Raw genomic sequence first — 16,814 nt, forward strand, 5'->3', positions numbered from 1 at the left:
TTACTAATTGGCAATATATATGGTGTAAAACAGAGTAAATCCAAGCCATAGGCAGCATCAGGAACATTGGATTCACTCTGCATTTGGATTCTGGGGTGTACTTATATTTACAAATGCTATTATCTTTGTCTACAAGCTAACCAACCAGTAAGGAAGTTAGTCTGTGCAATGCAAATGGACTAGTCTAGATGCAACCCAGTCAAGGTGTGCATATACCTTTTTTGTTTCTTTTTTAACTTTTCTTCTTCATACCTTGGTAGGGAAGAGTTATTTGAGTAAATACACATGTTATAAAGATAAACAAAAACTCAAAAAAGGCACTTAAAATCATTTAGGTTTGCAGGCAAAATAAAAAATATTTAATACAGTACTACAGAAAATCACAACTGACTTAAGAAATCTGGCTTTGACACATTCAACAGACTAAAACCTCAGATTAACAGAACAAAGACACTTTTTCTACATTATAGCACCGTGATACTCAAGTATTTTACATTAAAAGCCTCTACCAAGCTCTTTTAAAAAAGTTAGATAGAAGTTAATTTGGTAAACAGAATAAATTCTAGTCACTGGAAAGTATTAAGGCTATGCTGATCTAAATAACATTTTATTTCTCTAGTAATATTGTTCAATGTCATGACAAGCTTTTACTCAAATTAGGAGAGCAGCATGAGCGTGCCCAAGTTTGGATAATGTTCTTTAGCACTGACCAATCAGGAACTCATCTCTCAGACTGTAAGCCAGTCTTTACAAATATAAATGAATCACAACCAGAAATAATACTTCCTATTTCTTCAACTGACAGACTGAAGAAAATGGTGAATTATGGGGAAGGTGCTGGAAAATGGCTTCTTCTTTTGTTTTGTTAATACTCACCCAAGGGTATTTTTTTCTACTGATTTTTAGAGAGTGGAAGGGAGGAAGAGGGAAGGGGGGGGGGGGAGAGAGAGAGAGAGAGAGAGAGAGAGAGAGAGAGAGAGAGAGAGAGAGAACACGAACAAAGACCCATCAATTGGTTGCCTTTTGCACCTACCCTGACCAAGGATGGGGATCAAACCTGCAACCCAGGTACGTGCCCTTGACTGGGAATCGAACTGAAGACCCTCCAGTGCTTGGGCCAACACTCTTAACTGCTAAGCAACACTGGCTAGGGCTAGCTTGTTCTTTTTTTATTTTGTTACAAAAAACAAGAGAAGTTACAAAATACTTATAAGCTATGAAATGAGAAAAAATGAGTATTAAAAATATTTATCTCTTGCATATCAAAATATAAAGATCCAATACAATTAAAGAAATAAAACAAAACATACTGTTTTATGCATTCTGGTATGCCAACATACTCCATGGGGACAAGTTCCGCTAGTTCTGCCAAATTAAAGACGTATCTAATTTTTTGGCTGAATTTTGAGCTATGGAAGAAAATAAAAATAATTACCTCAATATTTCTGACCAGCAGCACTGACAAGAAATTCATACAAGGAGTTTGTGTTCCTGCTTTTTAAAAATGTCAATGGCATTCAAAAAATTACCTAATAAACGGTCTTGTAACAGCCAGAAGTGTTCTGATAAACCAAGAGGGATGTACGATGATTAGAGATTTTAGGTTTTTCCGTAACCTGGAGTTAAAAAGAAAGAAAGAAAAATTTAACAAGCTCTACAAATTCTAATGCTAAAAGTTAAGCAACCAACAAGTATATGGAAGTTGAAACAAAAATTAATTGAAAATCCCTCACCTAAGTGTTCTCATTTAGATGTGATATTCCGTCAAATACAAGATAATGCACTCTTGAATTGTGATGTTCCCTCCTACTGGTATGAAATAAACTTTACTTCTTTTGGCTACATTTATGTATAGCACTTGTCTTCAGGACTGCCACCCAAGGGTAGAGGCTAATACTGAACACAGAAGTAAACTGTTCACATTTTTCAGGACTGGGGAGAAACTGGTACTAATTTCCTCAACACCATGAAAGGCACTGTGCAAGCAAAAAGTTGGGGGTGGAGATCACCACAGTAACCGGCAGCATAAATTGGATCTCATGAGTTCTTACAAAGTCTAAAATTTTTATTAAAAATGAAAGGCATTATTCTAGACAATTTAAAATGACCAGATAACTTTTATCACACATATTTTGCAGTTAAATAAAGTGATTGTTGTGAATCTTTTTGAAATGACAAGAACGAGTCCATGTCATGGTTAGGTATGAAGAGAAACCTATTAATGGGTCTGAGTTGATTAAACTAGCTTGAATTAGTTATGGTCAAATCAAACCAATCAGAGGAACAAAGTTCCTTCCATTAGCATGGATGACTAACTAACTTCCAATAGAATACACTTCTAGAGCTCATTCCAAAGAAAGATTACAGCTAAATAAGCACCGTAACATAAAATATGCTAACACTATAAGTTAGGCAAAACTCAGAATGTAATAAAATAGAAAATGTACCAAGTTCTCCATCCTTTCCCAATAACGTAAATTACTGGAAAATGTTCAGTGTGGTATAAATAAGGAGGAATAAAGAGCTATTATATAAATCTGTTTTAAGGAATTAAAGTTATTCTTTATAAAACAGATCAAAACTAATTTCCTTCATAACATTTAAAAATACTGTACTGAGAAAATAGAAACTTTCTATGAAATTAATAAATGTAATTTAGGAAGTATATACATGGTACCTTTAAGTGTCAACAGAAAATAATATAATAAGGCCATTATAAAAATTATTCAGACTAGCTGTCAACTTGTATTTATAGTACCTTCTATCAATTTGCTGATAGCATTTCCTGAGCCATCCCAGACTAGGCATTTTCCTTCGTGTCGTTGCACCATTTAAATAAACTATCATGTAGTTTTCTGCTACTAATAGTTCCAAAGTGCCAATAACATACCTGAAAAGCAAATTAAAACTTCAAATAACAGTTCTGTGAACCAAACTAGGTTATCCAAATTATACAGTTCCCTTCCCTCCCCTCAATGATAGAAAAACCAATTAAAATTTTAACAGCGTTAGTTGGTATAATGGTTATTTTTTTTTAAAGTTATCTTCTGTTTATTTGTAAAATTAATTACATTTATTGGGATAACATTGGTTGAGTTACCTTTTAGAAATACACATTGAAATGTTTATAAATGAAATATGATGTCTGGATTTGCTTCAAAATTATACAGTGGGGGAAGTTTGAATTGTGGGAATGAAGTCTAAATTGATGATTGTGGAATTGGGTGACTGGTACACAAAGATTCAATACACTGCTCTTTACTTTTGTATATGTTTAAAACTTTCCACAATGAAGTTTTTAAAAAACTTCACGAATTTGAGAAACAGAATGACTCTGTGGAAATACAATAGAACTGAGTCAGCTTAGTTACATTTGGCTTTTCAGGGCTAAATGTAATTTAGTCATGTAATTTTGAAATTAAAAAAAGTCACTTCTTTATCCTCAATGTGTCCTCAACTATAAAATAGAGAGGCTGGAACAGATCATCTGAAATATCCCTTCCAGTTTTAAAATAACAATTTTTTTCAGTCAAGCTGAAAAACAAATAGTTTCATAATGCTAAAGAATAAGTACTTAAAGACAACCAGACTTGGGATATTTTTAATTTTTACCCAGCTAAACTTCACTTCCTTAAATTGGACATCTAATTAACTTGGAATTCTGTCCAAACATTTTTGTGAAGATATACATACTTAAAGAGATTGTCCATCAGGTATCTATAGTTAGGTTGACCACTTTCAGGCATAAAACAGACAGCAAACACAACAATGGCATTTAATCCATCCCCATAATATCCTGAAAAGAAACCAAAGATAAAATCACCAGCATGATTTTACTCTGAAGATTTTTCAGAGGACATCTGTATGGTTGCTAGAGTATAAGTGGTTTACCTTCCACAAAATTTTGGATCAAAAAGTTGTATGTGTGTTTTTTTTTTAGATCTTTAAATACCCTCTTGTCAAAAAGACAACAACAACATTTGATGAAGAGGAAAGGGTGGACATAAAAAGCAGAAACCCATTTAAACCAGCATAATCAGAAAGTCAGACTTGTTTTAACAAGTAAACAAATATAACGATATAACCCAGCAGACACGATACAACAATACCTGCAATAAAACATTCTAATGCAACTCAGGTTAGAGTGGGTGCTTTATTTTTTTTTTTAAGTCTTTAAAAAATATATATGTTTTTATTGATTTCAGAGAGGGGAAGGGAGAGGGAGACAGAAAGAGTGAAGAGATAAACATCGATCAGTTGCCTCCTACAGGCCCCGTACTGGGGATTGAACCTGCAACCTGGGCGTGTTCCCTGATTGGGAACTGAACCAGCAACCTCCTGGTGCATGGGATGACGCTCATCCAACAGAGCCACAGCAACTGAGCTAAACGGATGCTTTTTAAAAAAGTTATGTTCACCCTAGCTGGTTTGAGCGTCAGCCTGTGAACTGAAGGGTCCTGGGTATGATTCCAGTCAAGGGCACGTAGCTGGGGTGCAGGCTCCTCCCCGGCCTGGGCTCCTGCAGGAGGCAACTAATTGATGTGTTTCTTTCATATTGATATTTCTCTCTGTCTTTTCCTCTCTCTTCCACGTCTAAAAATCAATGGAAAAATATTCTTTGGTGGGGATTTCAAAAACAAAAACAAAATAAATAAATAAATAAATAAATAAAAAAGAGTTACGTTCAACATTGCCTGTTTTGTAGATTTTAGGGCATTAATACCTAAGAAAACAAACATCATCTCTCTGATATAATTCTAGAAAAACAGAGCTAAAATATGTATTTTTGAATTGTAATATTTAGATATTAAGTGTAAGCAATAACAAATATTTTTGCTGTAACTTTCTTTTCTATTGTTTGCAAACATGCACTAAAAAGATTTGAACATTTCAAATACATTAAAATCTTTATCTTTCTTAATCCCTTAGTCACAAAATATAGTGAAAAATTCAGTAAGATACACTTGCCCTAATTATTTTAAGAAAAACAAAGTATTATTTCTGAAAAACATTGTGTTTAAGCCATGAGCTAGGTCTCACAACCTGCTTTGTATGAACTATCTGAATTAATATGTCTATGGATTTCCTGATCTATATTATCCTGTGGTGGTGTTTTGTTTTTCATCCGGGTAAGATTAAATTAGGCAGAATAATGTAACTGCAAATATTCAAGTAAATTGTTCTCAGATGAATGAAGACTATAGAAATAAGCAAGGGGGGGCCTTTGGCAGAGAGTAAATTAAGTGGAAATAATTCTATATGATAAAACCTATCAGCTTGACCTACGTGGCTCCCTGCCTGCATTAGAAGGATTTCAGGTAACATGACACACTCTACAGAGTGAGTTGCATTTTGGCTAGCACTAACATTCTAGCACCGTTTGCACAATGCCAAGGTAAACTTCTATATACAGCAAAGACAGACTGACAGAAGTTATAATTGTCTTCATAGCTTTACCTATTTGACTTATAAATTTCTTAGGGGAAGGGACAAAAAGCCTTACATTTTTATATATCCCACAAATATGCAAGGTAGAACCTACATAAAAATGTGGAATGAACTGGTTTTCTACTTTGTAGTAAAGATGAATGATTTGTTCAGGGTTTTAAGGTAAATTAAGAATCATAGTTTAAAAAGCCAGGTTTTACTTAAATCATAAAAGATGGTATAAGAATGTTCATGGCAGTTTTAATAATGATAGCTCAAATTTGAAACAACTAACATGTCCATCAAAAGAAGACTAGATAAGCAAACTGTGGCTTACCCATGCAAGGGAAAGCCACTAAGTAGTAAGAAATAAACTACAGATGCAGGCAACTACATGGATGAATCTCAAAAACATTATGCTGAGCAAAAGAAGTAGATCAAAGAGTGTACACCATATGACTCCAGTTACATGAAATTCTATAACAGGTACAACTAACTAGGGGGTAGACATTAGAATAGTGGTTACTGGAGAGGTAATCCTTGGGAGGGAGTATGAAAATGTTCTGTATGTCTAGGGGTGTAGGCTATAGGGGTATATATGGTTATATGGGTATTTGTCAAAACTAAATGAACTGTACACTTAAGATTAGAACATTTTTAAGTGGAATAAGTCAGACAGAATAAAAACAAATATGATATTACTTATATGTGGAATCTAAAAAAAACCCAAACTCAGAAAAAAAGACTAGAATGGTGGTGACTATGGGATGCAGGAAAAGGGGAGATGTGTCAAAGAGTACCAACTTCCAGTTAGAAGATGAGTAAGTTCTGAGGATCTAATGTACAGCATGGTGACAATAGTTAGTAATTCTGTGTTATGTATTTGAAAGTTGCTAAGATTTCAAAATGTTCTTACCACAAAAAAGAAATAGTAATTATGTAATCTGATGAGGTGTTAGCTAAGGGTATGGTGGCAATCACTTAACAATATACAAGTGTATCATATCAACATGCTATACATCTTAAACTTATAATACAATGTTATATGTCCATTATATCTCAATGAAGCTGGAAAAAAAAGAAATTTGCAAATGCTACAAAAACGGTTTAGAACATTTCACTGCATATATAAATTATAAATGGATACAAAAGGGGAGAAAGTCTCAGTTTTGGGGATGGTGTCAAGGGATAGGGTGGGAGGGAGAATTTTCATTGCACATTCTTAGAACTTTTGAACTTACTATAGTGCATGTATTAATGATTTTTAAATGCTGGTTTTATTCTTTTAGTTCAAACCTGTTATGTTACTAAAATGGCATGATAAATATTTATTATTTTTTCAAAATTACATAATATCTCAAGGGAGAGTTTCTTTAAGCAATTAGGTTTCTGATGTTGCAGTAAAAAATCTAAACAATCTTAGGTAACTCTTACCTCCATGACTGATAACTTTTTTATAGGGTTCAATGGCCTTCATATCAACTCTGTGGTCCTGTTCTCCAATTCTGAACATACGCCAGCGTCGTCCATCTTCTTTTTCTTCCTCTGCTGTGTATTCGGTAATTGAGCCTTTCCTAATAACTTCAGTAGTTTTGGGTTTTGGAAGATCATCTGTCAAAATAAAAGGTTTTTGAATCCCAAATTGTTACTTATACCACAAAATAAAATTACATGTTAACCACTTTGCTATCTAATTAGAATGTTTGGAGACTTTTTCATTATACTTTTTGTGGAATATTAAATATTTCTTTCATAATAGAAGGAAAGGCTTGCTCTTCAGATGAAGTCATTTTATGCTTTTGGAAATCATGGTTCTTTAACTTTTTTTGTATTGCCTAATTCAGAAAGCACCAAATTACAGTACAAGGTATATCTGTAAGTTCAGAGAAGATAATTCATACAGCCATCAAAATCTTAGTACACTGGTCCTACAATGCCTTTCCAGATTCTGTTTAGAACAAGACTGTCCTTGACAGTTATCAACACTATAGGTTACTTAATTATCTGGGAGCCAATCATTTTTTGTTGTTATTGAGCACATAAATTATTCCCCAAACATTATGATATCAGTAGAAAGTGGTTAACCAGTCAATGATTACTGTTCATTTGATCAGTTTTTTAAAGCAGAAATTTATTGATAATATTCTTAAGTATACATGCAAAAGTATATTTTAAATTGACATTAGCCAAAGCATAAGCACCAATGATTAGGTGTAATTTATATTTCAAAATCGTATTTTAGATGATTTTTAATGCTGTAATGATTTTCAAAATTTTAGTATCATAGTCCTTACCAAAAGATGGGGGGAGGGGAAACCTACTGTATGTTAGTTGTTTGTTTCCAAGATAAAGCAGTTAACGGAAAATATCCTTCCAGGAAATGACTAGAGATGCATTAAAGAAAGAAGAAACAAAACACACAGGCAGAAAACTATTTCAGTATCTTTATAAAATATTGCTTCTTACTGGACTGTTTATTGAACCAATAAACAGGGAAGAAAAAAGGAACAAAAGGTACAGCACATCCAGGATCTTACACTTCACTGTAGATAATATACTTAGTGCTAAATACTGCTTTGAAGTAAAAATAATTTTAAAGATGGTATATACATATAAATTATCAACAATACAAAGACACTGTAGCCAACAAGTATCTAATTAAAGAAAGCACGCGAAGCAAAACACATGCAAATTCCTTTGGATTTCAAATAACAAATGATAACGAATATAAAACTGAGGCTAGAGTATACATTAATTCAAGCTGGGTGTTTACAAAGTGCAGCAATATCAGCAAACCTATTTTTTTTTTTTAAAAAATCATCCTCAAAAAACTCCCTTTAGGACTCTCTCTCTGCAAACCCTTAACTACTTTTAGCACATCTCCTAAATTATATGTCTCTTTAAAGCTTTTTTTTAGTGGATCAACTGAACGTAAGACTATGCCATAATCATCAAGCAATATTTTGGGAGCGACCATGAAAAAAATGTAACTTCACAGCAATTGAGAAAAAAAAATCATTAATTTTAACGTCAAGTTTTAAGTTTTTTCCAATTATCCTATGAGAATGCCATTACAAAAAACACGCATGTATGACAAACATTCATTAATAAAAGTTAGATAAAAACAATGAAACATTTACCTTCCCACTCAAATTCATTACTGTTCTCTGATGGTGTATCTAAGCCATCTAAGTCAATCTCCCCACTTTCATCCAAATCATCTGACAACACCGAGCCATCACTAGGATCCAGGGTCAGGCTAATGTCTGGAGCCATTAGTTTCTTTCTTACTTTATTTCCATTAACTTCTAGTGAGCCTGGAATGGGTAAACGAAGTGAAAGATGTATCAGAAGGAATGTTTAAATGCCCACCACTTCATCCTTAGGAAAAATAAAATTAAACACAATCTCAAAGCACTAATTTACAACTTTGGATTTTGATCACGACTGCTTCTACATCATGGTAAGATGGTGTATCCCAGCAAAGATACATCTTTTTAAATAGAGGCAGATCTCACAGTCACCTCTACTACTAAAAATGATCTACTCTCATCCCTTTAGTATAGAAATTTCCAGAAACCTCTAAAGTATTCCAAAAATTCTTTCCTCAACATTCAACTTATCTTTTGCTCTCTATGATGAAACAAACACCAAGTATACTTTTTCCTTGACAAAGAAATGTGTTCAAAAATAGCACAGTCTATCACTTTACTGAAACCAAAAGTGTCAAGTTCTTACCAGGCTGGTTCTCTGGTTCAGTTACAGCTAATATATCTGCTTCAATACTATCATCTTCTGGTAATGGTCTAGAAGACAAAGACATACTTTTAAGAAATTAAAAAAAAATTTTTTTTCAAGTCCCAAGTTCTATTAAAAATAGCTTATAGCCCTAGTTGGTGTGGCTCATTGGATAGAGCATTGGCCCTCGGACTGAAGGTTCCTGGGTTTGATTCCGGTCAAGGGCATACCTGGGTTGCAGGTTCCATCCCCAGCCCTGGTGGGGGCTCGTGTGGAAGGCAACTAATTGATGTGCCTCTCTCACTTGATGTTTCTCTCTCACTGTCTCTTCCCCTCTCTCTAAAAATCAATGGAAAAATATCTTTAGGTGAAGATAAAAAAAAAAAAGCTTATAAAAACAATTATGTAGAAAATTGACTTTACAAAACACTTTTAAAGAAAATATTTTCAGATCACAAGAACCAAGATGGCGGCATAGGTTAACGCCGGAGTTTGCTGCCTTGAACAACTACTTCAAAAGTGAAACCAAAAAACGGAAGGGACATCACCCAGAACCACAGGAACGCTGGCTGAGTGGAAGTCCTACAACTAGGAGGAAAGAGAAACGCATACGGACACTCAGAGGAGGCGCAGTGCTGAAGTCAAATTCTGAGGTGCGGAGTGCGCGGAGCGGGCTGGCGGCGGAGGGCGCAGTTGGCGTTTTCAATCGGGAGGGAGTCGCAGACTCTGAGCTCCAGATCCGGGCAAGTCTTTAGGGACCCAGACTCAAACGGGAGAAGCGGGACTGGTCTGGCTTCGGTCAGAGCGAGTGCAGCTTTCTCTCCGAGCTTTGCAGCGGGTGCTGGGACTCAGAGAGGCAGAGCCCCTGGGGACAGGACTGAGAGCCGCCATAACTGCTCTCTCCGGCCCACCCTGTGGATCCTGTGCGACCCGCCCCGCCCAAGCCCTGCACACAGGCATTTGCCGGATAGCCTCAGGCAAAGGCTAGATTAGCACCTCCCTAGAGGACAGAAGTTCTCTCACTGCAGACACAGCTGATTCTCATAGCCACTTGGCCTGGAGGTCAAACCCTCCCTGGAATTAGCTACAACAATCAAGATTTAACTATAAGACTGCGAACAAAGACCACTAGGGGGTGCACCAAGGAAGCATAACAAAATGCGGAGACAAAGAAACAGGACAAAATTGTCAATGGAAGATATAGAGTTCAGAACCACACTTTTAAGGTCTCTCAAGAACTGTTTAGAAACCGCCGATAAACTTAATGAGATCTACAAGAAAACTAATGAGACCCTCGATCTTATATTGGGGAACCAACTAGAAATTAAGCATACACGGACTGAAATAACAAATATTATACAGACTCCCGACAGCAGACCAGAGGAGCGCAAGAATCAAGTCAATGATTTGAAATGCGAGGAAGCAAAAAACACCCAACCGGAAAAGCAAAATGAAAAAAGAATCCAAAAATGTGAGGATAGTGTAAGGAGCCTCTGGGACAGCTTCAAGCGTACCAACATCAGAATTATAGGGGTGCCAGAAGATGAGAGAGAGCAAGATATTGAAAACCTATTTGAAGAAATAATGACAGAAAACTTCCCCCACCTGGTGAAAGAAATGGACTTACAGGTCCAAGAAGCGCGGAGAACCCCAAACAAAAGGAATCCAAAGAGGACCACACCAAGACACATCATAATTAAAATGCCAAGAGCAAAAGATAAAGAGAGAATCTTAAAAACAGCAAGAGAAAGAAACTCAGTTACCTACAAGGGAATACCCATACGACTGTCAGCTGATTTCTCAACAGAAACTTTGCAGGCCAGAAGGGAGTGGCAAGAAATATTCAAAGTGATGAATACCAAGAACCTACAACCAAGATTACTTTATCCAGCAAAGCTATCATTCAGAATTGAAGGTCAGATAAAGAGCTTCACAGATAAGGAAAAGCTAAAGGAGTTCATCACCACCAAACCAGGACTATGTGAAATGCTGAAAGGTATCCTTTAAGAAGAGGAAGAGGAAGAAAAAGGTAAAGATACAAATTATGAACAACAAATATGCATCTATCAACAAGTGAATCTAAGAATCAAGTGAATAAATAATCTGATGAACAGAATGAACTGGTGATTATAATAGAATCAGGGACATAGAAAGGGAATGGACTGACTATTCCTGGGGGGGAAAGGGGAGTTGGGGGTGGGGGAAGAGACTGGACAAAAATCGTGCACCTATGGATGAGGACAGTGGGTGGGGAGTGAGGGCGGAGGGTGGGGCGGGAACTGGGAGGAGGGGAGTTATGGGGGAAAAAAAAAGAGGAACAAATGTAATAATCTGAACAATAAAGATTTAATTAAAAAAAAAAAAAAAGAAAATATTTTCAGATTGTCAGAGTTGACTGACATATTTATATCAGTAACACAAAAGTAAACACAAATTCCTTATGTAACTGCCCTTAAACACAACTATAAAACAAATATAAAAATTATAAACCTACAAAACAAATGTAATTCAAATGCATAAATTTAATGTGATACATGATACAATGTATGATGAAGCTAAATCATTGCTCACAATGGGACTATGGTAATTGCTTTGAGTATTAGCATTTCCATATTACTATTATCATCAGGTACTACCTATGCAATGACTCAGTACTCTCACCAATCCCTTGCAACTGCTACAGAACCTTACTACGCACTGGATGGTTTTCTAACCATGATGGTATGGAAACATCATTTAAATATAAGATCTGCAAACCATCATGCTGTATGTCTTTAAAATTTAGAGTGATGTATGTCAATTATTTCTCAATAAAATTGGAAATAAAAAGGTTTGCCTTTGTTCTTTTTCTATCAATTCTAATCAACTCTATTGGTGCCAATACAATTGTAAATACAAATGCAAATCTGTCAAGGTAGCCGGCCACAAGATCTGGGAAAGCCGGCTTATTTAATACATTTTTTAAAGATTAAAAGCAGAACACTAAACCCAATAGTCATTTAATAGGTGACATCAGAATAAAAAGTTTGAAGTTTTGTTCTAAATTTGTTTTCATTTATAAGCACTGCTTACATTGGAAAATCTTCATCTTGCCATTCTTCCTTAAGTTCTACACCTTCCATCCTCAGCTTGGACTCAATGTCAACTACAAACTCCTGATAATCCAAAGAGCCAATGTCCTGTGAAAAGAGAAAAATTTTAACAACTTATTTGTCATTTTACTTTTTATTGGCTGAAAAGGTACAATAATCTTATATTTTAGCTCACACCCCTAGCTTTAGCTCAATGGTCTGGTCATAAAATCAATTTACTGGGTTGCAACTACCATTTAAAAAGAAATTTGAGTAGAAAATAATGAGTGAAAGATATATTCACTCTTAAACATTTCGTCACAAACTTTAGGCAGAAAAGTACACTAGGTAGATAAAAACAGTTGAAACAATTGAGAGAGTACTGTTCTTGGAAGAACTTTATCAGCAGCTCTAATAACAGGAAACAAACAAGAAAGGAGCAATACAAGCACAATCACTGAAGGATATTGCTGACTTAGAAGTTAACTGGCTGCTTCCCATTTTTGTAAATTAGAACGAGGGAAAAGGAATGAGGAAATAATAATTTAAGAGACTATTTGTTAAAATAACCCAATGTAGCCCTAGCTGGTTTGGCTCAGTGGATAGAGCGCTGGACTGCAGACTGAAGGGTCCTGCGTTCAATTCTAGTCAAGGGCACATGCCCAGGTTGCAGGCTCATCCCCAGTAGGGGGCATGCAGGAGACAGCTGATCACTGATTCTCTGTCATAATTGATGTTTCTATCTCTCTCTCTCTCCCTCTCCCTTCCTCTTTGAAATCAATAAAAATATATTTAAAAAATAAAAGTAAAATAACCCAATGCAACAGGAATAACCTGATTTCTCAACCGACTTACGATAGTTGTGGCATTTCATTACTTTTGCCAGCTATGAGTGAAGGTCATAGAGATAAATTAAAAACAGTCGTTCACTTTAGTGAGATTAAAAATCAAGGAGATAATGAATTTCCTCCTTTATCACCAAGAAGGGGATTTCCCCAGTGCAGCTTAGCAGTATAAGCAAAAGTTAAATATTAAGATCATATTTAGAACTGTCTGAATTATAATTTTACATGGTAACTTTACTATTATGTAGCTTAACACTGCTGCTGGAATAGGTACTAGTAACCACATCTATAGTGAAATCAATTATAGTTGGAAGAAGGAAATGCCCAGGCAAGCTTTTCACTTCCTCATTTAAGTGAAAGGGATTCATTCTAAATATTTATGTTCATTTTTCCTATGAGTTTGGCAACACTGTTAGCATTACAGGAAAATAATTTAGGCCATCCTATGTGTTTATGAAGATCACCAAGCACTCCTGGAAAAATCCTATATGCTTTCTTGTCATTGCTTCCTTGAAAGCAAGGTCATGTAGGTTTTTTAGAATGAAATGACCCAATGTCACCTCATACCTGTAAGAGCGACTAGTACAAAAAAGACAAGAAATAAGCACTGGGAGGATGTAGAGGAAAAAGAATCCTTGTACACTGTTGGTGAGAATGTAAATTGGTGCAGCTACCTGGATAACAGTATAAAGGCTCCTTAAAAAAATAAAAGTAGAACCACCATATGAGTCGGCAATTCCACTCTGGGTATTTATTCAAAGGAAATAAAATCTATTTCAAAAAGACATATGCACTTCCATATTTACTGCAGCATTATACAATACCCAAATATGGATACCACTTAAGTGCTCATCAATGGGTGAATGGATAAAATGTGGTATGTGTATATGTGTACGTACACGTGTACACACACACACACACACACACACACACACGAATATTATTGAGCACATAAAGGAAGATATTGCCATTTGCAACAAAATGGATTGACCTCGAGGGTACTATGCTAAGTGAAGGACAAATACTGTATGACTTCACCTACATGTGGAAATCTAAACAGCAACACAAAAACAAAAAATTAAAACTGAGCTCATAGATACACAGAACAGATTGATGGGCAAAATGAGTGAAAGGGGCCAAAAAGCACAAATTTCTAGTTATAAAGTAAATTCTGGGGATGTAATGTACAGCATGGCGACTACAATTAATAATACTGTATTATATATTTGAAAGTTGCTACAAGAGTAGATCTTAAAAGTTCTCAGCACAAGAAAAAAATTTTTGTAACTGTGTGGTGATGGATATTAACTAGACTTAATTGTGGTGAACATGTCACAATATATACAAATATCAAATCATGTACACCTGAAACTAACATGTTCTGTCAATTATAGGTCCATTAAAACAAAGAATGAAATGAGATATTCTATCAGAAATGTTAACACAAAATTTAAGAAAAATTATAATGGTGATGACTTTTCTTAAAATTGTGAAAATAAAGCAAAGAATAATTATCCCACCTATAAAAGACACATGCTGAGACCTTTTAAAGGATTAAAGTCTAATAACTGATCTCTAACACTTTCTTGTAGTTACAAATATTATAATTTTGGGATACTACTATCATCATATTATGCTAGTATTCTGCTTTACAGAAGGTAAGCTTAATAAGATGTCTTTCAATCCACCGCCAGCCAGGGTTAATTTCTCAGATCTGGCTAAATATACTACTTCCTTTCTTCCATGCCTTCCTTCCTCCCTGCTCCTTCTACCAGCATTACTCCTGACGGAATGAACAGAACTGCTTTCCCAAAGAGGGCTTTTCACATTTACTAACCACCTGCACATTCATCATTTCATATGTGCCAACCAACAAGTCTGTAAGGTATAAAAAACACTAGTGTTATTATCCTCGATTTATCACATAGATGAGGCAAGTGACACTACACCCTGGTTCCCAGGCCTAGACTGTTTCTAACACAGCAGTGTCTCCAGTTCACTGGCAACTTTACACAGAATAAGCCTGTAATGCCAGATTTGGTGACACTTAGCTTCAAAGGTCTTGTAATGCCTAAGGACGCCAACAATACTGACACGTTTGCAGACGCGGACCTGTAATACTTCCTGTCTAAGCCCAACAATAGCAGGCTGCAACAGAGAAGATTATGAAGACTAACAGAGCTCAGAGAAAATGTAAAATGACAAGAAACAGGAGAAGGAGTGTAAGATCATCAAGAAAATAGCCTGCAGGGTAATAACTAACTTCAGGTACAATTTTGAGGAATCTTATCATTTACAAATTGCGAATTACAAACGATCAGAGAAAGAATACATTTAATTTAAAAAGTTAAGAAGTTAAGCATTAGGAGAAATAGAGCTCTTCATTAAAAAAAAAAAAAAAAAAAAAAGGTGAGGATGAAAAATGCAATCACACACTTCCACTAGGTGGAAGGCGCTGCGAACCACCTCCAGGGGCGGGGAGCGTCTGGCCGGGTAAATCATGTGGCCTGGCCCTGCCAAGGCATTCGGGGTGCCTTAATTAAATGGACGACCCAAGACAGCGGGCTAGTTTTTAAGCTGATAATTTTGAGTGGCCCTCGAATGATGTTAGAAATATCCAAACGGCTCTTGGCAGAAAAAAAGCTCCCGAAATAGACAAGGGAAGTTTCAAAGCAAAGCAGCAGAACCAAATAAAGTTTTCATTTCACGTGAGTGGCCCTCGATCCCCAGTGGCAGCAAATGCACCCAGGACACCGAAACCATTTTCCGCCAGATACTTAGGCAAAAGATAGCGTCCGAATGCACGCAGAAACCCGGCTTTTCAAGCGGGAAGGTCTATTGACGCCCTGATGGCAGATGCCGCTTCCGTGTTGACTCTGCGAAGGTAGGAGGCACATGAGAAGCCCAGGTTTCTTTGTTCTGCACCGGGACGGAGGCTGGTCACAAACAGGGGACCGACGTGGCCCAGTCACCGCACCCAGACCGGGGTGTGTGTGGGGGTGGAGGGTCAGGAAGGGGGTAGGTTGCAGCCGGTGTACAACCCCAGAAACGGAAAAGGGGGTGGAGGTGCAAGGATGGCAAAGCAAACAGGGGCCGAGCCAAGGGCGGGGGCCGACGCTGGGCGGGATCCGGGAAGCGCCACCGGGCAGGTTCTAGGGCGCCCCCCACCAAGGGTAACCCTCCGCGCTGCCTCTCTCTGGCCCTCCGGGGCACGCGACCCTCGGACGCTCGCCCCTACGCTCGTTCCCAGCCCGGACCCGGCATGCCCAGCCCTCCCGGGCCGCACTCACCCCGGAGGAAGCCTTGGCCCCCTCGTCTTCTTCGCCCCTCCAGGCCGGCGACGTGGGGCTGACGGCCAGGTCGCAGAAGGTAGCGCCGAGCGGAGCCCGCTCCCCTCGGACCGCCGTGGAGACTCGAGCCCAGGACCCCGGCCACAGATGCAGCTGTAGCGGTAGCGGCGTCGCTGACCCGGATGCAGAGGGCAGCCCCGGCGGAAGTGACTACCTGCGGACCTTCTTGCAGGCGCCGCACCCGGTGGAGACGGAGGCGCAGGCGCGGGCGGGGGCGCAGGCGCAGGCGCAGGCGCGGCGTCATCTTGAAACCCCTGAGTCCCTCCCCTACCCGCTCAGCCCGCGGAGAGTCACCTTGCGCATGCGCCGCGCGGCCGTCCTCCCTTACTGCCGGGCTGGCGGGGCGCCTTGTTTGGGGCCCTTCCAAGGCTGTAGGCGCAATC

General features: G+C 37.6%; 1 protein-coding gene across 4 annotated transcripts in view; it reads right to left on the bottom strand.

Annotated features, from left to right (window-relative positions):
• Positions 1 to 16,609, bottom strand: part of BNIP2 (BCL2 interacting protein 2) — a 40,949-nt gene extending 24,340 nt beyond the window's left edge. The window contains exons 1-10 of one of the 4 annotated variants that reach the window (XM_036303332.1): positions 16,372 to 16,609; positions 12,238 to 12,344; positions 9,166 to 9,233; positions 8,568 to 8,744; positions 6,862 to 7,038; positions 3,694 to 3,796; positions 2,759 to 2,890; positions 1,530 to 1,616; positions 1,311 to 1,409; positions 217 to 252 (exon numbers count right to left, since the gene is read on the bottom strand). In XM_036303332.1, the coding sequence (XP_036159225.1) occupies positions 217 to 252; positions 1,311 to 1,409; positions 1,530 to 1,616; positions 2,759 to 2,890; positions 3,694 to 3,796; positions 6,862 to 7,038; positions 8,568 to 8,744; positions 9,166 to 9,233; positions 12,238 to 12,287 (929 nt within the window). In that variant the 5' untranslated portion in view covers positions 12,288 to 12,344; positions 16,372 to 16,609. The remainder of the gene's footprint in view (positions 1 to 216; positions 253 to 1,310; positions 1,410 to 1,529; positions 1,617 to 2,758; positions 2,891 to 3,693; positions 3,797 to 6,861; positions 7,039 to 8,567; positions 8,745 to 9,165; positions 9,234 to 12,237; positions 12,345 to 16,371) is intronic. The other 3 variants (XR_004966743.1, XM_036303358.1, XM_036303342.1) reach the window with 3 other exon arrangements.
• Between the last annotated feature and the right edge of the window lie 205 nt (positions 16,610 to 16,814).

This window comes from Myotis myotis, unplaced genomic scaffold (assembly GCF_014108235.1).
Source record: "Myotis myotis isolate mMyoMyo1 unplaced genomic scaffold, mMyoMyo1.p scaffold_m19_p_1, whole genome shotgun sequence".
Lineage (NCBI taxonomy): Eukaryota > Metazoa > Chordata > Mammalia > Chiroptera > Vespertilionidae > Myotis > Myotis myotis.